Source organism: Phaenicophaeus curvirostris, chromosome 6 (assembly GCF_032191515.1).
Source record: "Phaenicophaeus curvirostris isolate KB17595 chromosome 6, BPBGC_Pcur_1.0, whole genome shotgun sequence".
Classification (NCBI taxonomy): Eukaryota; Metazoa; Chordata; class Aves; order Cuculiformes; family Cuculidae; genus Phaenicophaeus; species Phaenicophaeus curvirostris.
The window spans coordinates 21,970,535-21,996,976 of record NC_091397.1 but is presented as its reverse complement, the minus strand read 5'-3'; the positions used below and the strand labels follow the sequence as shown (position 1 = coordinate 21,996,976).

Below are 26,442 nucleotides of genomic sequence, written 5' to 3'. Positions count from 1 at the left end.
ATTGATGCCCCAAGCCTGTCAGTGTTTAAGAGGCATTAGGACAATGCCCTTAATATCATGATACTATGTTTTAATTTTTGGTCAGCCCTGAACAAAGGTCAGGCAGTTGGACTAGGTGACTGTTGTAGGTCCCTTCCAATTGAAATATTCCATTCCACCACCAAAACAGCTTTCATAAGTTATATGCCCAAGTCTGTACTGGAAATGGCATGGGAATATAAGTAATATGGAATGTTGTTCCAGACTGAAATGCCTTTGGAAACTGGAATGAGAAAAGCACAGCAAATGTTCTCAGATAATTAACTCCTGAATTCAGCTGACTGCCAAGCCTGGCTGCAACTTGTGCTCTGTAGCAACTCTACCTACAATCTGACCTATGATACCCCAGCCCATGCCTCCACCACTGCAGAGGAAGGCGAAAAAAAAAAGGTTTTACAGGGCAAATGAAGAAGTGCATACAGAGGGTGAAGGGTCTCTTCCAGAGGAATCAAACAAAGCAGTTTTATTACTAACCCAAAATATATATGATACTGCAATCATAACAACAGGTGAAGATACAGTTCTTACCACAGGCAGCATCTTAAAAATGTCCTCTGTAATGAGAAGGGTCTTTTTACTGTCCACTTCGTAACTCATGTTACTTCCCAGTGGGGTGTTGTTTTGAGAAGCAATAAAATTGTGAACTGCATCACAGCAGGAAGCTAATTCTGACCTGCAAAAAATCCAAACAAAACCTGCTCAAAGACAGGCAAATAAGTAGGAAAGCAGTGGTAGCGAACCAGATGAATGACAACCGCTTCTAATTAAGTAAGCAACAAAAGGATATATGAACCCTTTTTAATGTCATTTCCCTTTACCTGCTTTGCAGAGTAAGTCCATTTTCACAGCAAATATTCAGAAACTAATCAGACAAAGAAGTTCTTTTCTTATCCTGTGTTCCTCTCTTGGTCTCCCTTTCCCATCCAGAAAAAGCTGTAATTGATCTCCTTATCATTAATTGCTTGGATTAGTATAGAAACACTGAGAGACTTCAACCCCAAAGAATTAATGATGTCATTTACGTCAACATAGAACAAGTCACTGTAAGAAACTGGAAGGCTGAAGAAAGAAAGAACCAAGGAGATGAAAGGAATGGTGATGGGAAGTACTGGCTATAGTACTTAGTGAACAGCTAAATGGCTCCAAGCCAATTAATTAATAATTCATTTCCACAACTGTTCAGCAAGGTTTTCCTGTGCACATTATCACATATGTTAAATAAGTTACATCACAACTTGCAATTAAAGAAGATGGATATGTTTTTGGTAGAGACAGCCACCCTAGCTGCTCCTCAAAACACCTCGCAGAAGCGCTTAAATAGACAGGATTGCAAGGGTTTCACTCAAACTTTATGTAGAAGCGAAGGCTATCACCCTTCTTACAATTCCTGCTACCTCCAAATTTATAAAAATATTGTGTGCATAAATATCCTAGATTATTATTAACAGTGAAACACAATGAAAAGCCCCATCAAGCCTGAAATGTTATAATTAATTTTGCTTTAGGAAACTATGTTCTCTCTGCTGCCACTGGATCAGACTTTCAGACCATAAGGCTGAAATATTCACGGTCATCCATTATCTATCAGTTGGTAAGACACAGATATCTCATTAGGTAAGATACTAAGAGAACTACTAACCATTTAGAGAATAAAATTAATTGATAACAGAATTGCTCAGAATTTTGAAGAACACAGCAGGGAAAAGATAATAATTCCTGTCCTAACACCGAAGGCTAATAGTGAGGAAAAACCTCCACATATTTACAGTTAGAGCCAGAGGAATATAAAAGCTTTATTTCATACTTTTTCAGTGACTATAGTGAACCAAACCATTTGAACTAGTTAAACAGCACAGACCAAATTCTGGCTGAAAGTAAGCTGCCTTTACTAGAGTAAGACATGGGTAAGAGAAGTTGCTTCTTTCAACTATCAGCAATGTACACCAAACAAATCCTCTAATAATAATTTAGTTTTATTTCTGCTGGAGATAAGGCATAGTCTAGCATACAGAAGAAGCCAAGGATTAAGGTTTTTGGAAGACAGGGAAGAGAATGAACAGGTCTCGGAAAACTCCCAATCCCACTTCTCTTGAAATGGGGGGAAAAAAGTTTGAGAAAGTTGCTTTGATTCATACATAAAAAAACAAAGGAAAGAGTATCATTTCAGTTGTCAGATGGTTTACTGGTACGCATTAACCTGAATCGATTACTGAATTCTGAAACTCCCGAACGACAAAGTTTCCAGGTGCAAGTGGAACACTGGGAATGACTGAGTGCTGGGATTTCACAGATCTGAGATAATCATATATGAATACTGCTAGAAAATGTTAACAAGAAATATTTTTTACTAAAGCTAAACAAAGCAGACCTAAATATTATCTGTGTCAACTACAGGATGCTTGGCAGAGAAGCAGTAACAACAGAATATTCTTGCTCGGCATTAGTAAAACAGCTGTTTTGCATGTGATAGCTACCAGAACCTGAAAAAGCAAACTGATGATAGATAACTTTCATTAATACAGATGATGTGGTTTTGGTTTTTATTATTCATTCTACAAGAATGAGTGCTCCAATAAAAGCAGAATCAGTCTGGAAGAAAGACAGATATCAGAATTAATAAGAAAGTGATAGTTTAAATGAATATTATGAATCTACTGAGGAAGCAAAAAGAGCCAGGCTAGATCAGAACTGCAGTGAGAAAAAGAAAATACATACTGATTATTGATACATATTCTTATGTTACTTAAGAGCACACATGCTAAAAATTTAGACATGACAATAGAAACCTCTTACTTAGATCAAATCATGACACAGAATCCTATCTTGCCCAAACATCCACATATAAACCCCCAACACGAATGCACGCAACCTGCAGACAGCAACATCCACTTGCGATACATCAGAGACCCCTTCATACAGAACTTTGTACAAGTTATGACACGTGGAACCTCTACAACTGATTGCAAATAATGAGTAAGGGGTAGAGACTGGACAGTTCAAGCAATCTATTACTGCAACTGTCACCATAGTACTAATGTCATATTAGTATGGTCTCTGTGACCATAACATGTAACATGCAAGTAAAATCTTTTAACAAGTGCTGTATGTAAGGTGTTGCAAAGCCAAGACAACATTTTTACTCATGCATCAAGCCATTCAGGGAGAGAGAAATTCCTAAAATCTACTATAGAATGAGGTTCCTAACTAGATAGGGGGACAAGAGACAAGCGTCAGAATCTGAACAGCACCAAACAGTACTACCTTAAAGCCAAACTCTGTATTTTCTTTAGAAAGATAGAAAGTGATCCACATTGTTCTGACCAGGAGAAAATGCTGTGATATGGGGGCAGCTCTTGGAAGATGGTTTTGGGAAGTGACTCCTTTGGAGTACACATTGGTACTGCCAGTTTCTTATTTGGAGGAAGTCTATCATCCAGCATTTCTCCTGCAAGCAGCTGGAAGCAGAGTGAGATTTTAAGAGCTATTTTTAAATCTGAGGCGTAATATCAACCACAGATATTTCTTATGCCAAGATGAGCGGAAAGGGAGATGATTGCATTATCTGGAAATTTCATTTCTAACAAGTAAGTAACAAAATCAGTACCTGGGAAAAGACTACACCTCATGAAAGTGACTTAAGTACAGTCATGACAGTCTTAATAACCTAACCAGAGTGGTAAGCTGCATTTGTCTGTGAAGTTTTATTTATATGACACAATACTGAGTCACTGTTGCACTGGAGAATGTTTTTTGTTGCACAGTAGATGCTTTTGCTGAATTTTCTCCTTTGTTGACCAAGGACACCAGACCCATTATTGTATTGAGATCAGCTGGAATGGAATTCTGAGCCCACATGGCATCCAGGTTTGTGGCTGCTGAGAACTTAAAAAACCTCCTGGTTTCTGAAGCAAGTTATCAGAGTATTGAGACAATCCAAAGGAATAATGCTGTTTTCCAGCTGCTATGCAGTTAGGCCACACTGAACTGCGAGACTGCTGCCACGATTGTATATGTTTCAAAATCCCTCTGCGTGATACAAGCATTTCATATGAATAGGCCACTCAATTTAGTGGAAGTCAGTAAGTACCTATGGGCTCTAAATATGCTGATGTAGTTTCTTTGCAGCTCTTATGGTAGCTCTCTAGCCAAGAAGCTCAGCCTGAACTACTGTAACCCTCCTAGTGACAAAATTAATTAGCTCAGCTTGGTTCAACACAATTATGAATATATACTTTTTAGCTGGTCCAGCACTTGCGCACAGGGTACATGTGCCTGCTGACAAGACACAGTGTGCACACATCCTGAAGAGATTCCAAATGTCTCAACATCTTCCTTACAACAACTCAATTTGAATCATCCACAAGGGCTAATGCAGTCAACAGTTAGTCAAGGACTAGCAGAGCTTCTCAGCTGGTCCAAAAGTCAGCGCTGCCTGAGTGGAATGCGAAGAATCTGTAATAAGAGTGAAACTTCTCTTTACGCAAAAAGCTCCTGCATAGTTTTAAAACTCCACACTCCTCCAAACTACACATAAAAGCACCAAGAAGGCCTTTGATTCACCCTCCTGAGGTAAGTAGGATGGGTTTTTTATTTAGAACACCTTATTTTATTAGAAATGCTTAAAGTCATTTTGTTCTACATTTTAAAAATATTTTAATTCAGATATATATCTGGTGTGAAAAGGCTCTCACTTCTGCACCAAAATTTTACACAGCCTCAAAATTTGGGACATGGGAAGAAGAACATACCACTGGAACTGTCTGCTCCAGCCTCGAGCTGGTCCACTGGGCAGAGTTAACCACAATTCTCAAGGGGCTGCAGTGCCACAATGGCACGTGAGCCTGCAGAGTCTAACAAAACTGCGTGAACTTCATAGCATTCCTTTTGTACAGACCACACTTCAGTGTGACGCCAGTGCCTCTAGACCTGGTGCCCAGCGGCATTCCTCGTTGCTGAGGACAGTGTGAAATATTTCACTGAACTGAAGTGAGACAGGAGGAGGGGAAAAGCGGATGGGGATGGACACTGCAGAAGCATCAAATTCAGCAAAACATTGTTCCAAGCAGGAGATGCTCTACTGTCTTCTATGGCCACAGTGTGTATATGTGTTTGTGTGTGTGCACACGCAAGTCTGATGTTTGTAGATTACTAATAACCAGAAGAATTCTGTGCTTGCCTAACAGCTTGATTTAATAGTTCAGCTAGCTTGGGTACTTATAATCTTTAGATCAAGTGAGCTATTGTACAGTACAAGTGAAGGCAACAAAGACTCTGAGGTTTCACATTGAAAAGACTGTCATGACAGTATAGAGGAGAACCCACAAAAAATTCCACTGTGTAACAGCAAAGTTTCAAGGGTGTACCTAGAAACAAGCCTACCTTTTATCTGTGTCCATTGCTGTTATATTTCAAAATGAGCAAGCAATTATCTTATTGTACTGCACTAGGGGCTCTTGACAATGACATGAGTTTCTCCAGGCTCTTGTCAACCCAAGTCAATAGCACCCAGGTGCAATGACGCATATTATGACATATTGCAATCTCTTAGAAAAGAGCGGTTAAAACTGATACCTGAACAAAATGCGTTGAAGGAGAATTCAACTCTGACAGTCCTTGAACTCTCTATAAATGAAGTAACATCATAAATGTCTAAGAAATTGAAAGCTAACAGGGTTGAATCAGAAATCAAGGCTGAATGTTTAAAAAGTGTAATAAAATTTTGAAATGAAAGACTATTTGAAGAGTTTGCCATGAAGACATAATTAATTCAGTCTCATCCAAAATTAGGTTCCCCCCATAGGAATTCTCCAACCTTTAGGAAAGTATATAGTCTATAGAGCAATTAAAAGATTCAACCATTACTCCAAGCTGTCCCCAATTACTATCTCTCCACCCAGTCTTTTTCTCTTCTGAAATAGAAATATGTCTCTGAATATATACTCCTGATTTTAAATATGAGCTATTAAACCTATGCGGCAAATGTACTCTTAAAATGCAGTGTAATCTCAGAGTTCCGTGTATTTTCTTGAATACTGGAATGGAAGATGTCAGAGAGTACAGTGGAATCATTGATCTGTTTAGTGTTAGGAAAGCTATTGATTATGTGGTGGCGTGAGATTATGTAAGCATAAATTGACCTTGCAGGGTATTTTATTTGTGTTTCAACTGTTGTTCATTGCAGTACACAGATGTTTTAAGCAATACTGTTACATTTGTTAAGAGTGTAGCACACTACAAATTAATCTCTTCAAAAAGGAGTGGGATTTTATAATCTGTAGGAACTTTCAACACACTTTTCAGAAGAGATATCAAAGCGGGAAAAGGGTAATAGAGGTCAAGTGGAATAAAATGCAGAAGGGGAAATTACAGGACTAGGAAATAGGCTGATCTTTAAACTATTCTTTTGAAGACCCACGCTTCTCTTTTTAAAGCAGTAAAATTTTCTTTTAAAAAAAGTTAAAAACATTTTGGTGGGGTGGAGCCACGGGCCAGCTAAACTGCAGTGTAACATCAGAGGGTTTAAAACTGTATTTTGCACCTAGAAATTTCCTTCCCCCTCCATTATCAGATGCAAATAAGATTTGTCAGAAATGATATGTCCATGGGGAGAAGTCCCCGCATCCACAGCTCACACAGGGCTCTTCCAATGTGATACCATTCCTGGAGAACTGTTGCGTTGCTTTGCCAGGCTTCAAGCTCAGCGAGATAGAAATACTACACCCAGAGGTTTCTCTGTAGCACAGCATCTGCTCAGCCCTTCTCCATATCCTCCCTCCCCCTCAGTAATTTCAAGGACTGTTCTGGCTATTTGTTAGCTTCCAGCCAATACAGGAGTTGCAACTATTTAGAAAACCTGCAGAATATTTGCTACCATGGATGCGTAGCCCACCTGAGAATAAACCAAGCCTAAAAAGTCTGTAAAACAAAGAGATGTGGAGGCATAAAAAACAATTACAGCTTGCACCCAATTGGGCTCTGTAATTTGTTTCACTAATGAAACATTTCTTTTAAGTGGAAAACCTTTGAAGAATACTAATATAATAATTAATATTCAGGTTACCTAGGGAACCTGAGACTCTACTGACTGTAGCTAGAAGAGCCTTTGCAGAGGAAGCTACCCAGCACAGCTTTTTTCTGGAGCTATAAGAATGATGCTTCCAGGCAGCTGAGATTATTTCCCCTCCTATTCCAGGTTTGTACCAATCCTCTCTCACAATCAAGAAATCCAAGGACTTGCTTTGTTTAACGCAAGTTAGAGCTCATGTAAATCTGAAAAGGGAAGAGAATTCAGGTGAGTTTAAAAACAAAATGTGTTTATTTTAAAAAAAATAATGTGGTGATGCTAGATGATTGTAGAGCCACAAAGAACAAGAGAAATAATGAAAGAACAAGAGAAGTACAGCTGAAATTCACAAAGAAAAGGTCTGAATAAAATATACTTAAAATAGTTCTCTATATGTCAGTAGCACCAAACATTGGCAAAGACTTTCTCTAAATCACTGTTAATAAGATGACATTTACACAACTTCTGGTGTAGTTACCATCACCTTTGCTAGCATCTGTTGTGAAGTTAAGATGAAATCTCTTAGCAATGACTGACAAACACTACAGCGGGGTACAATTAATGTTAAGTAGATTGCAAGAGCAATGAACAAAGTGCTTCCACTTGCTCCTCTGAAAGAAGCCTAAATCTGGCAGTGCCAATGTCAGCATTACAAGACACCTAAACAAGCGAAGGGCCAGGAGACCTGTTACTGACAGAGGCTGGACAAAAGTCAACCCCAGAAGGGTGACTTTGGGTATGGGAGGTATTGAAGAGAACATCATTGACTGTACCTGCCCTTACAATTCTTCTCAATATTGAGAAATGCATAGGTAATCACCACATCGCTGTGAAAAACCACTGCCAGACAGCAATCTAGCCAAGTGCATGTTACCTTGCATGGCAGACTAGCTCTAGAGGAAGCCATTTGGAAAAGGAAAAATGCAGCTCTCTGACAACAAATGGACACAGTTCACACAGCTGCATGGCAAAGCTGACCTAGGTAGGAAAGGGTCAACCTGGAATCCTGCACTCTGCACTTTGTCCAACAGGCTGGCAAAAGCCCTGGCGTTTGTGCCATATGTGGCTGTCAGCTGTATTGGGCAAAAGGGTTACAAAGACAAGTATTTACTTCCAACACTACACTTCTAATTCATATTCTTTTATTCAGCCTGTATCTGCTGGGTGTTTGGCTTACAAAGAGAATTGATGTGTACTCATTGGCATACAGTCTTGTCTTCTAGGAACTTAAGAGTTTCTGGCTCAGATCACATATTCATTCACTACACTACCAATACGAAGGTAGCCAACAGCAAAAGCTGCAGAGGAAATCAGGAAAGCTTCTTTGAGAAATTCACTACCCCATGGGAAGCCGCTTTTAAATCTTATTAATTAGAGGTTAGTTTATGCCCTGAAGCACAAGACATTAAATCCTTTATAAATATGCATGCTAATTCTTCAGAACTTTAGGATAATACAAAGATGTCATACAATTGACACCACGCCTGAGAAGCATGTATGTGTTCACTCCATTTAACAGATGGGCAAACAGAGAAAGAAGTCAAGCAGTTTCTCTGCAGTTTAGTCAGCAGGCAGACTTCTGGTAGCACTGGCAGGTGAATAATACAGCACAGGCAGCTTCAAGCTCTTCTCCTGAAGGTGCCTAGCTGTATTACCCAATTCCTGCTGCACAACCCCTCTGAGATTAATTCCCTCTTTTGCAAAATGGGTGTGTTTATCTACCTACTTAATGAGATTTTTAGTAATGAATAATATTTGTATGACAATTATTATGCATTACTGATACTAGGCAAAGCTAGAAAAAGAAAGAGACGTGCTGCCAAGGGATTATTAATTCATTTATTTTGCCACATTTTTAGAAGCTTTGTTCCCCATAGAGCTCTGTCAATGCATTGTTTCTCAGCTAGAATGTCCTTGCAAAGCTACTCCCAGGCTCTTGTACTTACAATTAATAAATAAGTTTGGGAGTGCTGTAAATCATGGAGTGTATACAGATCTAGTTGGTAAATTTTATACTGGATTTGTTTTTCTCTTTTTCTTTAATCTTTTTTATTTTATTGACCAACTGCTAAGAGCCTTGAAAGTCTCCACTGTGGTCAGGGAACAAGGACAACTGCAAAATTTTAATATCCTATTTCCAGAAAGCAATAGACAGAAGAAGATTTTGAGAGAATGGAAAGTGAAAGACTTATGCAAAAGCACACATCTTATGTAAAATAATCATCCTCCATGCCCTAAAACAAAGTACCAGTCCTTGGCAATATCAATGGAATTTTTGGATGATTATATCAAAGTAGATCAAATTTTATAGAGGAGGAAGAATATACAGTACTGTTACCAGAATCTCAGCATGAATTGTGTACACATGAACTAGCTAATACTCTGGTTAGTTTGGATGTTAAAAAGCAACAAAATCGTAACAGCAGAACCCTTGAATGTCGATCAAGTAATAAGAGTTTGTCTAGCCTGTGCTGATCTATGGGTTTCAAAAGAATTTTCCATTCAGTATTTGAGCTAAGACAAAGATAGTAAGCTCAGCTCAATGTACACACAGTCCACATTTTCCAGGTGGTTCAGTGCATCCCACAGCTTTCACTTTAGAATATTTCCAGTCTGATTACTGGCTGTATAATCCACCTTGACTACTTATGACCCACACTCCTTGTTGGAAGGCAAAGACACCGAGAGGAGCAGTAAGCATCTTAAAGTCCAACAGTCTCACATGACAATTTAGATAGAGGGTATTACATTTGATTCCGTAGGCTTTGAAGATGTAGAAGTTAGGCCAGTGGAAGGGAGACTGTGGATGCAATAACTCAAGTCAAGTTGGAACAAGAAGCAGTTACTTCACCACTGAGTCGTGCATCTAGTACAGCAGAAGTGGCAAATTGCAGGTACATAGTGGCTGGTTTGTTTGGAAGGAAGAGAAGTTAAAGGATTTGAAAACAAAACCCCTAAATATATCAGGATGAAGAAGAGGTTAGAGAAGCTTCACCTCATCACTCTGTACAAGACACCTGCCTGTTCTGAAACAGAATGGACTGCTTCTACATCTCCTTATCATGCTCCAATACCTCCATGAGCAGCTAAAGCCCACCTGAGTTAACCAGAAGTTTCTTAAACCTTAACTTTGTACTCTCCTACCTCAGCTTTGAGATGCACCATTAGTCAGTTATGATAAACAGCAATTCATGTCACAGAAAAATCTTTAAACCCTTCCCCCTCAAAGTACTTCCTCCAAAGGTATCATGCTGATCATGTGGACATTAAGTTTTCAATGCTACTTAACTCCAAAGAGTTGGAAGGTAGGTCAGTTTATTTATTTTTAATGATCATGATAGAATCTTTAATTCTGATACATGTAATTCAAGAGAGTATTTGCCTCTGGGGAGAAAAAGGTTGGCACAGTGAAACTGTTCTCTAAACCCAGCATGATACATTTCCAAATGGCAGTGGAAGCTTTTCAGGGGATCATTGTCCCTACTGATCATGTAGTTATCTGCCAAACAAGGACAGATGCAATCATGTGCTTACAGGTTCAGGAGCCATGATGTGCAGTGTCAAACCTAATGAATGCCTTGGGCACTTCTGTAATAGAAGCAATAGTCTTGGGGCAAGAAACACACTGCTTCATTACACAGTCATTTACCAGAGTGCCAGTTCAGATGGACAAAATCACATTACTGATTTTTTTAATACTGTAGGTTTTGTGTCAGGAATATTTTAATCTGTTCTACTTAAGTTAGTTAACTTTTCATTATGTGGGAGACAGGTAAGATTACTTAATTTGTGTAATTCTTTTATCCAACTCAGTTTGCACAGTTCAACTCAAATAAGCCAGAAGAGCCCAAGCATTAGAAGGAATTTATTCACCATGAGGGTAGTGAGGCACTGGAACAGGTTGCTCAGGGAAGTTGTGGATGCCCCATCCCTGCAGGTGTTCAAGGCCAGGTTGGATGGGGCATTGAGCACCTTGACCTAGAGGGAGGTGTTCCTGCCCATCAGAGGTGGGTTGGAAGTATATGACTTTTAAGGTCCCGTCCAACTCAAACCATTCTATAACTCTATAATCAAAAGATTACGGCCACGAATGCAGTCTAAAAGCAATACAAAATTACCTTTTTAAAAAGAGAAAGATCTAGACTTATGGCTTGTTAGACAAATCTCATTCTAAATGAGACAATGAAAATTACCTGAATTTTGTAGATTCTTCTGGTCTCCTTATCCAGGTGCAGTTCTGGAGTTTTGTGACAATGTGAAGATGATAATCTTCTGAATACCTAAAAAAAGGCAACAACATCAAACACTAGAATATATATGTATGTATATTTAGAAACAGTCTCTAAAACCTTGAAATTATGCATGTATTAATAACAATGTGCATGGTGCATACATAATAGATTGATTTTAGAACTCTGCGACCTATTTTATTTTTGTAATTTATAACAGAACTATCCTCATTTAATTAGCATGACCTATTAAACATTGCTTCTTAATAGGGACATCCTAAGGAACTTCTCAGAAACTTCCAAAAGTCACTGGTTTCAAATTTAAATATTTGACCATAAATATCCTGAAAAAAAGAAATCATCTCAAGTGCAAAAGTAAAAACAATTACAGAAGATCTTTCACATATTTGATTTTAAATTTCAAAAATGTTTAGAAATGTGGCTCTTGTGAACCAACATGAAACATTACACGTCTTATGCCTTCTCTTTCATTTACCTTATAGAGTCCCCAAAGCTCAATTCAATCACCTAAGACCATAGACCAGTATTTACAGATTCCTTCAAATTATCTCTCAAATAAAACAACCCATTGTTTTACATCACCAGCACTCTGGTTACATCGATACATGCACCTGAAGAGCTTTCTGCTCCTTTAAAACACTTTCAAGAGGTTTAAATTTGTGCATATGTGAAATAGTTCAGAACACGCAAGTCCAAAGAATGGAGACATTTCTTCCCTTATAGGTTCAAGGTTAACAATCCTCCCATTTGTGTTTAGGTTTTTTTAAAAACAATAACTCTGACTTATAAGGAGGACTGGGGGAACAGGAAGGAGAGATGTTACAGATGCCATGACTACAAAGTCTGTGGGACACATCTCCAGAAAAGATCTACCTTGTATTATTTTAGCAAAAATGGCTTAGCATTGGCCCCAAATCAAATGATCATGAGTTTATTTGAGCTGGAACTTAGAACTGTGTATTTTTAACATTTTTACAATAATGGCAAAACCCCCACTGTTTAAGTGGAGCATAAGAATTGGTAAAAAGGAAGATAAAAAATGCTGTGGTGGCTTGCAACAGCAGAGGTCAAGAAGCCAAAAGCTTCATTCTCTCTGTGTTCAATAGGCTTTTAGTAGCACAGCTTTATGGTAAACATTTGAAAAAAACAGATCATCTTTTTTGTCTGCTTCTTTAAAAAGTACGGCAACTGCTAAAGTTAACTTATTTACTACTTGTGAGTCAAATCATGTCTCATTTCCAAATGGAAAAAGAATGAAACTTCTTAGAGGAATTCTGCATTGGAATTGATATTTGGCTCAAGTCTCTACCTGTGACAACATGTACGATTTTGATTCTGGGGACTTAGCAAATTCTTAAAGGAACTAGATGATTGTGACTAAACCAATTTCACTGAGCCCTTGTACAACTCCAGAGAGCAGGGATTAATGGGCATAAGTGGGAGAAGAGCAAAATTTGTTTCATTTTAACTGTGCTGACCTGACCTAATGCAGTATTTTCTTCCTCCTCCTCCTAGTCCATCTCCACGTGTTTTCTCTCCCTATGCCACCGCTGGTACTTACTGGTCTTCACCTCTGTTTTGGTTTTGCCAGCTTTTGCCCCTTTCAAATGGCTTCATAAGCCACTTTAATTCACTACCATGGCAAAAAAAATAACCCAGGAAGAAAAAAGGAAAAACACACATTTTCTTCTCTTTTTGGTGTGTTAAAGCAGATCAGGAAAGATTCCATCAAACACCACAGCCGGTATAAGAAAGGAGTAATGGGAGCAGAGAAACTGGAAACAAGGCCTTACTAGTTTGGCAGCTGCCTGCTGGTATGCTGTATTAGCAGCATTGGAACTGCAGACAGAGAAAATAGAACTATTTTGTTGCTGAAGCTGCTACCTAAATGGGCTCACAGTGGGGTCAGACAAGTGTCGAGACCAGCAATAGGCAGGACAGGGAGTGCTTGTCTGGGAGAGTGGGATAGAAGCACAGGACTAATACAGCCTATACTGATGTTTAATCACTTACCTAGTTTTATTCCTTAAGGCTAAACAATAAATAACTCCTACTGCTGGTATCTACAGAAAAATTCAAAAAATTAATAGGATTACAGAGCATGAAGGGTTACTTTAGCTATCATTATCTAGGAGAAAAAAAATATATAGAAAAAGCAAATTCTAGCCTAAAGACATTGATAAGATTAAGAGCAGAGTCAGAAATGAAAAAACTACCATCAGCTCAGAAAGAAATCACATGGACTGACAAGTTATTGGGAAGTTACAGGGAAACATTTGGTAAAGAGAAAAAAAAAAAAATCAAAGCATCATTCATAATGCTTGTTCTGAAGCTTCATGAGAAACACAGGCACTTGCTGTCAGAAACTGTAAAGACCTACATGTAACAGAAGCTGCACTTAGGGTAAAACCACCAATTTTAATGCAAGAACACTGCTGCTTTTCCACTGCTCGCTACTAGCTGGAATCGCTCTTGCTTGGAGGTGTCTAAGCTCACCAGCGCACCCAAGAGAAGTACCACTTACAGGTCCATACAAGGCAGAACACCACCTCTGCATCCAGTTTTGCTCCTTTCATGAACTACAAAGACCATGGACTGTCAGAACACATCTTTGACAGTGCTGGGGCAGCACTGCAAGTGGCAGAGACAACCCAGAAGCATGTCCTGGGGGACAGGAGCTCCTGACTGTGGCAGCTCTTCAAGGCAGCCACCAGATCTGCTCATACCTATATAAAGCTTCCGTGAAATGAACTCTACTTGAATGTAGACAATATTTCCACATATTAATTCTCAAAGTGAAGCTTTAGCTGGATTTACAGCCCAGAAAGCTTTGTGTTCCTCTCAGAAAGCTTATTTTAGCATTTCCTGCTTTAAAGGAGCCTCAGGGAGTCAATCCTCCAACGAAAGCAGTCCAAAAGGCCATCAGAATATCATTTCATAGCTCTGCTGTAACCCAGACAGTCCTCTTCTTCACTGTTCCATTTTAAAGAGCTGGGACAATACATATACTTCCACTGGCACCCAGGAGCATACAGCACATATTCACTGATGCTAAAAGGGTTTTAGTATTAAGATTAAAAAAGCTCAGGTAAATTGAACCATAAAAATTCGTGGACAAGACAATAATTACACTGCTGAGAATAGTGAATGAAACGTGTTTCATCCTGTTTTTGTCTGCTCCCTGCACCACAACCACTATAATAACTTGCTGCTATAGGAAACTGTCTGAGTTTTGCTGACAAATAACACCTGGAGGGTTTTCTTTGCCTACAGTACGTGTCAGGTACACAGTGACCTTCTGCATTAACTGCAGTGGCTAAGGTGGAATTATTATGCACAGTCAAGGCAGTAAGAAAGTATAAGGATCTTTTAATTTTTGGTAGATATCTAAAGGACAACAGCAAGGACCGAAGTGTCGAGACAGAAAGAAGACAACAGGTAAAATGTCATAACAAGAGACAGACGCAGCCCACTGGTCACGTGCTAAAACTATACACCTACATGAAAAAAAATTATTTGAATTAGAAGGAAAAATCAAGCAGCAGGAGTGAAAAAAAGCAGATATTCTTTCTTGGCAGCTTATGCTAGTGAAGGAAATAAATAAAAAGAAAAACAACAGCAGGAAATGCAAGAGAAAAGGAGGATCCCTTTTGCCTTTGGACACTTTAATACTGCCAAAACAACTATCAGTTTTTAAAACCCTCAGGAGAGTCTGCACAGGGCTTGCTCTAGAATAAAAATGGAAAACTGCCAGCAAAACTCAGCATTTCAGGCTCTTTATCACCACCAGCACATACCTGCTATAATAATAACTTCCCACTTACATAGCATTTTTCACTATCAAGTCATTTCACAAGCTTTAAACTAGTAATTTTTTTCCCTTTCTGCCAACTTCAGAAGCAAGAGTGTCCAGAATGACCCTGAAAGTCTAGAACTGCAATATAAAGTGTTTAGACACGTTGCCTGTGGATCACACCTGGAAAACCCAACAAAGATCCCTCCAGCTCTGCTCTGTGAAGGGCAAAGTGTTGCAATATTCATGGCACAAAACAATCTCTTCCTTCTTTGTTCCAAGCATTGGTTTCTCTTTCTACCTGCCCATTTCATCTTCTGCCTCATTAAACAGCACAGCTCCTTTCTCTTTAGCCACGGAATAAAGGTCTCACAATTCCTAAAGCTTTTACAATCTCAGCTCCAAGACATCCTACATATGAAGAGCACGTCTGCAATCTTGCAGCCTGTACAGCTTCATAAAACATGGGATAAATAACAGCATTTATAGTGGTGCAACTGGATTTTGGAGGCAACAGCGTGGCTGGTTATTCTTCTCTTGGTGTAAATCACTCAGTTTTTCAGTTAACTCTTTGACCTCTGCTTGCCAGTCTCTGTTTCAGCTCTCACTAGCAGTGCATCAGTAACATAGTGGTCTACCACCCTTCAAAAGAGTAAAAACCTCAATGACAGCATTGCCAGCAAGGTGGAATATTGATGGGAGAAGGGGTTATAGAGAAAAGAAAAAAAAAAACCCCCAAAAATTAAAACAGTAAAGACAGAATGCTGGATATGTGGTAAAGTGAAGAGGCGGAAGAAGACCAATGTTTTAAAATAATGATTTAATATTCTTTTTGTGTTAAGGAAAAAAAACGGACTTCTCCAGTCCTTTGAAGAGGGAAAGGCACATAATTACTTTCAGCAGAGCTTTTGTTTCTCATTCCATTTCTCAAAAGCAACAGGGCACTTCTCCCATTTTCACTTGAGCAAGTGGCAAGAAATTTGAGCAGGGCTGTATCAAATATTTTATTCCATATCAGGAAAAGACAGAGCAGCAAGCTGAAACTCAAAATTAATTTGGAGTATTTTTTCAATGTATCTAAAGTGGAATAGTTAGCTTCCTGTAGACTAGTTATTATAATTAGTACAATTAATTAGCAAGTTCTTATACATGTACATTTCTATGCTTACTCTTATAAACATGCTGAAAAGGATCCATTAACTGAGGTTTCTCATAGCACGAGTGTTCACCAATCAGGACAAGGACCCTCAAAAATGAAATTATATGCAAGATATCCTCACAGATTCTCTTCTACCTTTTTGTGAATATCTTGGAAAAAGATGTTGCTACCTGGCAAGGAGAAATCCTGATGACTTACATTGTGAAAACAAAAAAATAAAACCCAAACTTGAATAAATCCAATATATGTGAAAGAAAAAAAACGCAGACAATCGGTTGAACAATTTCAGTTTCCTTTTGCGTAGCTCCACATTAATATCATCAAGAATTACATAGAAAAGGACAATCTTTTACTCTTCTATTTAAAGCAAACAAAGCAGAAAGCAGAGCAAACACCTACCTTTTCTTCTTGATAGATGATGACAAAACGTTGTCCTGAATTGCCTTACATTTTGAAGCCTGTTCAAACTGGTGAATTCCATTTTTATGAACAGTTGTTCTGTTTTACGGGGGAAGAAAATGCAACAAACTTTAAAAGAGAGAACATATTCTGACAATGCAGTCACATTTACTTTGTTATGACAATAGATCAATAACAGTTGATTTAGATGAAAACATTACAAAAGAAATCTTATTGACTTCTATTGTGAAGTTCTTGTGTAAAAGGGGAGTTTGTTGCTACTGACTATAAAATATTTGATTCTTTAATGCAACCCTATTTTATAGTCTGAATTATATTTTCTGCTTTAGACTGTAATCAGAAAATGTGATTTAAAAAAATGGAAATGGGAAACCTCTTGAACATTATGTTTTGAAGATATTTAAAATATTCACCAGCAAAATATTTAGTAGATGTGATTTCCTAACATGCAATATTCAGAGCCAATATAAAGTGTACAGGAAACACCACAGAACTGGATCTTTTTACTTGGACCTTAACTTCTTGACTTCAGCTTAATACTTCCTCCTTGGTTTATTCCTTATTTACACAGTGAGAATAAATATTTGTAAAAGGAACCAAGGCAAGTGCCAGATGGTGATCTTTAATTCCTGTTCTTACTTTCACCAAAATCCTATGTGGTCCACTTGCTCTCACATTCCCCGGTGGATGATCGAGCTGTGAATTAGTAAACGACTGAGATACCAAGATCCTATCCCATTCACTACAGTTCACCCTGTATCTAGGTTCAATCTCATACAATCATTCTCCACCATCACCAACTTTATGCTGGATGTACTGTCATTTATCATTACATTTTTTTCCTCCAGCATTCTTATTTTCCTTGCTCCTCACCATCTTCCCCTCACCTTGCCCCATTCCTTTTGGGTTATTTCCACTGATTCTCTACTTATGGAGCACTTGGACACTACAACCTATTTGTCCAGACTAGAACTGGAAATACAAAAGACAGATGCTATGTCATTTGCTCCTGGGTGTGAGCTGAAGCACTGAGCAGAACCCGTGCTGTTCTTGGACGCCCAGAATAACCAAGTCACCTCGGTACAGAGGTGCAAAGAGAAAGGGTCTTCCTGCTTTGTACTCAAAGCACTCTGCTTCTGAACCATCATTCTTTTTACTAACAAGAACCAAAACTTCATTTCATTTACCTGTCAAAACATGGAGACCACTTACCAACAAGATTTCTGACAAGCTGATTTTTTAAGCTCCTACTTGGGAAAGATGCTGTTTCAAGTCACAGAATCACAGAGTGGCTGAGGTTGAAAGGCACCTCTAGAGGCCATCTGGTTCATCCCCTTGCTCAAGCAGGGCCACCTCAAAGCCTGTTTGTGCCTACTACCCCCCGGTCCTGTCACTGGGCATCACTGAGAAGACCCTGGCTCCATCCTCTTTGCATTCTTCCTTCAGTTGTACATGGATAAGGTCCCCCTGAGCCTTCTGATCTAAAACAATTAAAATCTTAAATGAGGAAATCATCTAACTGGAGAAGAAAAAGCAGAATAAATGCTTGTTTATTTTGCTACTGAACTGACTGGCATGTTCATAGCTATGACAGGGGAGGAAAAGGAACAAAGCACCTTTCCTTATCTTTCCATTGCCCAAGAATTTTCTAGTGAATCAGTCACTCGATAGGAGCAATTCAACCAGGATGTTAGACGCAGAGGAAAAAGAGAACTCTCCCCCTTTTCTCCTACCAGCAGGAACTTCTTCCCAGTATATACTCAGTGCCCCTAAGGAAGTGTGTCGTCTGCATGCCCCTTGTTGAGGGCAATGGCAAGGAAACAAAACAAACATCTGTCCTTTCAATTCTGCAGTGACTTTAATAGGCAGTAACAGCCAGCACTACCTGCTGAGAGCTCCCTGGCTGATTTTGCGTAAAGCTCCTTAGCTAATTCTTTTTCAAGGAGCAACATAGAAAAATGAAAGCAAAAGGCTCTCAGAGCATGCAGTTCAGAGTAACAGTTCAGTGGATCTTATACGGTAAGTGCCAGGAAATATTCTGCCTATACTGTTTACACGCACATTTACTGCAGCTCGGTCTGAATGGCTCCTTCTCCAAAGAACCAGGTGGGACCTTCCACAAAAGAACTATTGATATCATAAGCCAAGTGCATATTACTGCTGCAAGTAAGTCTTTCATTACAACTAAAAATCAAGATGCTAGGTGCTGACTTGAGAAGAGGCCCCAGTTGTTCCAAGCCACAGCTGGCCAGAGGAGGCCTTCTTTAACACACCGAGCCTGCTAGGGAGACCAACTCCGATCATTGAGGTTTGATCAGCTCCCTGCAACACGCATTTGCAGGCATCATCGAAGAACCAACATTCTTTCACAAGTAGGTTTCAACTCTGTATAGAGAATCATTACAAGGTCCTTAAAGCCTCCTATTAATTTATGTCCTGAGATCAGTGAATAAATATTCTCTCAACACAAGCTTTACTCAGACTTCTAGTCTTTTTAAATTCATAGCAGTCAAGATCAACTAAAGCAAGTTACCTCATTTTTTTAATACGCAATAGCTTTTTATGCACACATTTTCAGATTTGAAAAATTCAAAAAAGGAAGTCAGATAAAAGAGAATGAGCAGAATAAAAGACTGCTCTGTTTTGTCATTAAATCCTGACCCCTTTTAAACTCAAAAAACCAAACAAAACAGTCTTTCCATCTTTCCTTCCCTTTCCATGACGTGTGTAATGATTGGTGAAAATGGCACAACTGTGGGGAAAATCAGACATGAATTTTAATCAAATTCTTAATATAATGCAGGTACAAGATAGATCCCCAAAATGCTTCTTCCATGGTTTTTCCACACAAAATTTACTCCACGTTCATCGTATGGTGCAAAAAGATACAAAAATAAAACAACATATTCACAAGATGTGCAAAAAAAAAATATCACTTTTTCCAGTAAAAGTTAAATTCCTGAATTTCTGTTTGTCATCAGAATGGCCTCTGCGTCACAGGAGTGAATGATTTTTGCATTCAGATAAACAGGAGTGTGCAAGGGGCAGTCCAGACTTCTACTGCATTATTCATTACAGAGCTGTGCAGACATCAGACTCGGATTATCACTAAATGAATTTACCTGACCTAGTGGACAGCAGGTTTTGTTCAATACTTAGAACTGCACTAAAACTTCTGCAATGAAATCGGGTAACATGCCTAACACAGATATCGGGCTACATTCAACTAATTTTGAAAACTCTTAAACTAGATGAGAACTTGAAGTGAGAACCATGTGCATTCTGTTGGCTTGAAGTCACAAAACTGATGAAAAAAGGAAAATTTCTGCTTCATGTCCCTTAGAGTTTAGATGTTCTCAAAGCCATCCTCACTGGACAGAATCTGTAAAACAGTAGGGTTTTTTTTTTAATCATATATGAGCAGCTTGAGGACCACACAGTTCCTATGGTAATTCTAGGAACTTAGAAAGTACACCATCTGTACATTAATAAATCCACAGTAGATTAAGACCATGTGCCACATTTACCAGCACATTACCATTCTATATCTTGTTCTTAAGAAGTCAGCAGTTCCTTAAACTGCAAAAATCTTTACAACAAAGATTGCACCTACCTTTAGAATACAAAATAGAGAAATTACATGGGAAGTCTATGGCCCTTTTTCCCCTTTTGTTGCACCTGTAGCACTCAGTCCTGAGGCTATAGAGAGCCTAAGTGCAGGGAATCACCAGACAGACAGGTATCTCAGTTAACAGGAAGTTCTGGGGAAGCAGTGATACAGGAAGGAGAAGAAAAGGGAAGCCCTTTAAAAAGAAAACCAAACTCAACCCCAAACAGTTATCAGAGTAGAAAAATGGATGGACATAAGGTGGATGAAAAGGGGCTAGGGGAGCAGGAGGGGTGACCAAATGGGAAAAGGAAAGACAGTGCTGTGAATTATACTGTAACAAAGATATGCCCAAGACTGAAAGGCCACTTTTCCAGGGTTCCCACAAAATTGGCTGGAAACAACTGAAAGAACGTGGGGTGACATTTTCAAAAGAGCTCAGAACTGGACTGTCTGGCAGCACAGAAAGCAACAAGACATTCACCTCTAATTTCATCAGAGGTTAAGTCCACACTGAACACAAGGAAAAATCCCACTGATTAGCTTTATTCAATCCATGCCCAGCAGAACTGGTTGTTGCACTTTTTCTCCAGCTTCCTGTTCTTGTCTGCCTGAAGCAGCACAGGAACTCTGAACCCTGTTCCAGCTGAGCATCTCCAGCTACAAAAGATAACTTCTGCATGCAAAACTGCACGTTTATATCCTTTTACTAAACTGGCACTGAACAACAATATCCAGATTCCGAATACATTCTGTCTTAATCTCTCCCTTGAAAAAGACTAATTTATATTTGAATCTCCTAGTCTATTATTTGAATACTATCAAAAACCTGTAATCCACACTTCCCTAGGAAGGGTACTGTTAACTGGTATCTTTGACACCATTTCAAATGAATCAGATAAGAACAGTGATGTTTGTAAGGTTCAAAACACCTTGATTAGTAAGACAATATACAATTTAAATGCTTTGTGAAACAGACTACAAAAATAGCTTTATCAAACCACAAGAGTAAGAGTTTGTTTTCTAACATTAATCACAGTAACTGTGAAATAGACTGATCCTACTATCCTTGTTTGAGTTCCCATGGAGGTTTTGCTTATCTAAGGAAGGCTAAATCAGGTCTCTAAGACAACTGCATTTTGGAAGGCCTTCTGGTGCATTCACCAGAGTTATACCTAACATCAGATAGTTTTTATTCATAAAATCCATAAACCGCATGACACATAACATGAAAAGCAACATTCAGAGCCTCACAGTGGGTAAAGTGAAAAGAATATGGTAGTTAGAGTAAAATGATGCTACTTTAGTGCAGGATAGACAGAATGACAGAGCAGTTTCACCTGGACCAAGTAAACAAAGAGGCTGGAAAACCTTTCACCACTGTCAGAACATAAACACGTCCTGGCAGCAGCTTTCAGCTGAACATCTATTCATTTAGGCAGAGCTAATACACGAGGCATGTGTTAGAAATGCACTCCTAAGATATGTCTGCGTGCTTGGGAATGAAGGGAAAAAACAGTAAGAGAGCAGTAAAATTAGTGAAGTGGCCACCAGTGCTGACTAATCTAAACTGCAGCAAGTTATTTGTGCACCATACAAAGCTACTGTTCATAATTGTGGTAATAGCCTGTATCTTCTTCCCTTTCTGCCTGACAGAATGCAATATTTTGACAGGAGACAGAATGTACAGGTCTCTGTAGCATTTTTAATTAGGTATAGTTGTTTATTCCCTAGGCCCCTATAAAGATCTGCTGCTGAGAAAGGAATTGGAGAAACCAGCACTCAGAAACACTGTATTAATACTAACTTGTTTACTCATAGCTCCTCAATCACTTCCTCCCACTGCTCAGTTACCTCAACAGCCTCTACACTATGCTTGCCTTGGACCTGCAAAGACAGAATAAGTTAGAGGAATAGTAAGTGAATGCCTCAAAATGGGCAACACAAACAGAATAACAGTAGTGGTGGTCAATTTGTCAGGGTACTGCTGCCTTGTAAATATTTGTATATATCATGCTTGAGAAAACTCTTTTGCTTCCCTTGTAGGGGCTGACATTATTTACCTACTGTATCTTCCTGGGCAGTACAAAAAGAGCTAGAAATTCTGTCCAACCTTAACACATCACAACCCAGGCCTCATAACAAAGAAAAGGACTACCCAACTCCTCTTATCATTGTCACTTTCCTCTGATAAGCACTAGCAGTATTGAACCCTCCGTTTTGCTATTAATGCTGTGACTGCACAAATGAATACGCTGGCACAAACAGGTGGGGACAGAGGAAGGGAGTACCAAATGTCTAAGGTGGGACAAGTGCAGGACTACTTCTTTTGGTTGTGTTGTTGGCTTAAGCACGTCAAAGCTGTAGTTGCAGTTACAGCTTAGAAACTGAGAAGATGGTATGAAGCATAGACATGAAGATTTGTCAGAGAACCATAGGGTTGCAGTGTAAACGATATCGGTTCCATTAATAAATCTGGGGACTACTAGAGAAATCTTACTAAAAAAAGGCTTTTTTTTTTCTTAGTAAGAAACCCTACTTACAGGCAGAGTAGGCTGTGAAAAAAAAATGAAGACAAAAACTGGAAGTCACAGTGCAGAGGCAGTCACATTGTTCAAGCTATCTAACATTTAACAAGAAGAAGTGGTAAGAAATGTTCTTTAAGAGACAAAAACGTGTCTTCAAGGTTATTTACTAAGACACAGATCTTCAGAGAACTTTAGGTGCCTAGTCACTATCTAATTAGACTTTGCTGTGCATAATAGCTGCCTAAATATCTATGACAGTCTGAACCAATCCCATTTTTCATCCTTTCATCCTTCAGTTTCATCCTTTTAAAAGAATTACTCAAAGTAAAAGAACAGATTAGCTTTCAATATTGCAAGGCAACAGAATAATAGGGCCTTAGAGAGTCTTCAGAGATGTCTAGTTACAAATAGGCTTCCAACAGCAAAGGAAATCATGATAAGAAGACAGATTAGCTTGTGATTCTGAAGGTTGTCTGGATTGCTTATACTTAAGAGTTCAAGAAGGATAGTGCCCAGTTGTTTTTATTTTTTTTCCTTCCTTTCCTGGATCCTCCCACCAAAGTTGGTGAGAAAAATCTTAGATTTCTAGAAAAACGCGTCAAGCTGAAAAGAGATCAGAGTCTAACCTAACATCCATGCACATCCTCTCTTACGCAAGAAAGGACATTGCTGTCAGCAACACAATGTTTTTCAAAATGTCAGGGTACTTTAGTAAACACATAGTTCGAGAAGTCTGCACCAGCAGTCCATTCTTAGTTTCATGCATGAACATGCTAGCATAGCCTTACCTGATTCAAAAATTCACTAACACCTGTATAACCTATTTCAACAAGATATTCTTCTGTCATTTTGCTATACTCATGGATACTGAAACAAAACCCCACTGCAAACTGGAATCTAATTTCTATTAGCCAAACCATCCATCTCCATCACCAAGAGATTGGTCTGCATCTCCTGAATAAGTCCAGATGCTCTCTGAATCAAAACTCTCCAGCATGGCCCTCAGCCAGGCCCAGTCCAGCTGCTGCCTGGATCAAACCCCTACAGCATGGCTCTCTGCCCACTCCAGCTGCTCTCTGGATTAAGTAACAGCTCCTGGTCAATCCAGCAGCTCTCACTCCCTCCTTATACGCCAAAAATGCACCAGAAACTCCTGTCAGGCCAGCTTACTGAGCTTAGTCACTCAGGTGAGAAAGCACATCCTTTCTCAGTTTCATTCAGCCAGCCATCCCTCTGAAGACACTAAAGTTACAGGAACTAGAGTGAAACAAAACTTTTTTTTTTTTTTTTTTGAACAATTTACTTGTCACACTTTTGCAGCCATGGAGTCACAAAGAAATACAATTTCAGGTTGATCAAAACTAGTTCCGAATTGGTGCCAAAATCCTCCAAGTAGATTAAGGAAAAACATATTTTAAATCTTGTGCTCACTTGCCTTATTACAAAGGACTAAAAACTGACCCATACATCCTATGGATTTTCAGCCCTCTTCAGTATGTGTTGCTTCCACTTTCTTTGCTCCAGTTGTAAGCGTACTAACAGCGGATGGGAAGCAGTGAACAGATTCTGTTCTCTGCAGTGCTTTCTGCCAGCATTTCAAGTCAGTTTGACTCCATGGTTTAGCACACAGAGCTGAGTGGAAGGAGACCGCAGCTCAGAAACTAGCAGCAAAAAGGAAGTGTATAATAAGACAGGGCAGGGGGAGACCACAGACATAAGATAAAGCAGTAGAAAGGAGAACAGAGTAACAACTACAAAAAAACAAAGCAGAACACTACTTATTGCAAAACCGGTGAATTTTAAGGAGTGGAAAAGAAGGGGGAAAAACCAGAAAGGGAAAAAACAAGCACAGGAAAGAGAAGCAGGCTAGAAGCACACAACAGTAGCTAGAATTCTACGAATGCTCCTGTTCCTTTTGTTTCACTCCAACTTTCAAAGATGTTATAAACTTATTGTTTGTGAAAGTTCTAAATTTTGTGGCAGGGAGAACAAGAGTCTTTGATCAGAAACACATAAGAAACCTACTTTTAGAGAACCTGGCAATGATTACAACAATTAACATTGCTTGCATTCACTTAGGGAAAGCATGTGCTCTTTCAGCCTCATACTCAGCTGCACTGGGTGAAGTGATGGTCTCAGTAAGGTGAACTATACTGTCACCATTGACTTCAACATAACCAGGACATCACAGTTCCCATTAAAAACCCAATTCCCAAGTTCTTTCTAATTTTTATCATGTTTCTGACCATAATATATATTAACAATTCATAATCACTGGAACCGCAATGTTAATGAGGCCACATAAAGTGAAAGAGAGCAGCAAAAATATCTGCAAACGACTTATTCCTTAGTAAATCTCATGCATGGATTACACCACCCTCTTCTGCACCGTTAGCTTTCCTACAGCACGTGAAGACTCAAGAGCATGAAAACACAGTCATTAATATTGAAGCCTGCACGTAAGGCATGACTTGTTTCTCCACTAATTTCACCGACTATTTTCATGTTAAACTTCACAGTATAAAGTAACAGGTCGTAAAGTAAAGATGTACGCTATCCAAAAGGTCAGGATGGGATCAGGCAAGAGGGCTTGGACGAGGCGAGATGCTACACAACATGAAAAAGCAATTGTATGTCTTGCCTTCGCCCTATAAATTTTAAAGAAGCCCATACTATCAACTAAAACCATATTACAAAAACAGCGTTACCCATCTCCAGCTCCACCCTTCCAGGAAGAAGATTAAAATATATCTGGAACGTGCACTTGTGCACCTTACAGTAACAGAACCGCGACACCGCGCTGGGCTGGAGACCCAGGGCAGAGGGGCAGCCGTCATTAAAGGCCCTACAAGCGGTTTGCTCCAGTTAGAGCGAATTTTGCTTTCCTCGGTCCCTAACGCTGCCTCTGGCGGAGCCGCCCGAGCACGGGGAGGAACGAAGCGAGGACCGGGCGGCCCCTCCCCGAGGGACGCGGAGCCCGTACCTGTTCTCGCCCCGGGCGAGGGACGGCGGGGGCGACCGGAGGGCTCGCAGCACTTTCGGCGTGACGGCAGCCGCTCCCGCGCCCTCCTCCTTCTCCTCCTCCTCCCAGCCCCTGGCAAGCGAGACGGGAAAACAAAAGTTGTCAGACGCGGGCATTCGTTCAGCATCGCCGCTCTCCTCCTCGCGGCTCTCACGGGGAGCCGAGCCCCCCATCCGCATCCCCCTACCTGTGGCCGAGGGGCTGCTGGCCGCCCAGGCGCAGGAGGCAGCCGCCCAGCATTAGGCTGCCCAGCGCCGCGGCCAAGCCGACCGCAGCCCGCATGGTGCGCTCGGCGGCGCCTACGGCCGCCCCATAGCATTTAAGGGAGGCTGCGGGGAGGGGGAGCGGCCGCGCCAGACACAGGGTCCCGCGGCCCCGCCCCTCGCCGCCCGCTGCGCTGCCCGCGCCGGGCACCCCGAGGGCACCCCAATGGGACCCCGAGGGAACCCCGAGGGAACCCCGAGGGGCGAGGGACTTCGCTCCTGTCCTTCCCCGAGCAGCCCGCCCTGCCCGCACCCACTCCGACGGCGCTTCGCCTTATTTATAAACATCATCCCGTGT

General features: G+C 40.0%; 1 protein-coding gene across 2 annotated transcripts in view; it reads right to left on the bottom strand.

Moving 5' to 3' along the window:
- ST8SIA6 (ST8 alpha-N-acetyl-neuraminide alpha-2,8-sialyltransferase 6) overlaps positions 1–26,223 on the bottom strand; it is a 43,949-nt gene extending 17,726 nt beyond the window's left edge. The window contains exons 1-5 of one of the 2 annotated variants that reach the window (XM_069859553.1): positions 26,069–26,223; positions 25,843–25,953; positions 16,704–16,802; positions 11,296–11,382; positions 568–712 (exon numbers count right to left, since the gene is read on the bottom strand). In XM_069859553.1, the coding sequence (XP_069715654.1) occupies positions 568–712; positions 11,296–11,382; positions 16,704–16,802; positions 25,843–25,953; positions 26,069–26,163 (537 nt within the window). In that variant the 5' untranslated portion in view covers positions 26,164–26,223. The remainder of the gene's footprint in view (positions 1–567; positions 713–11,295; positions 11,383–16,703; positions 16,803–25,842; positions 25,954–26,068) is intronic. The other variant, XM_069859554.1, reaches the window with a different exon arrangement.
- Between the last annotated feature and the right edge of the window lie 219 nt (positions 26,224–26,442).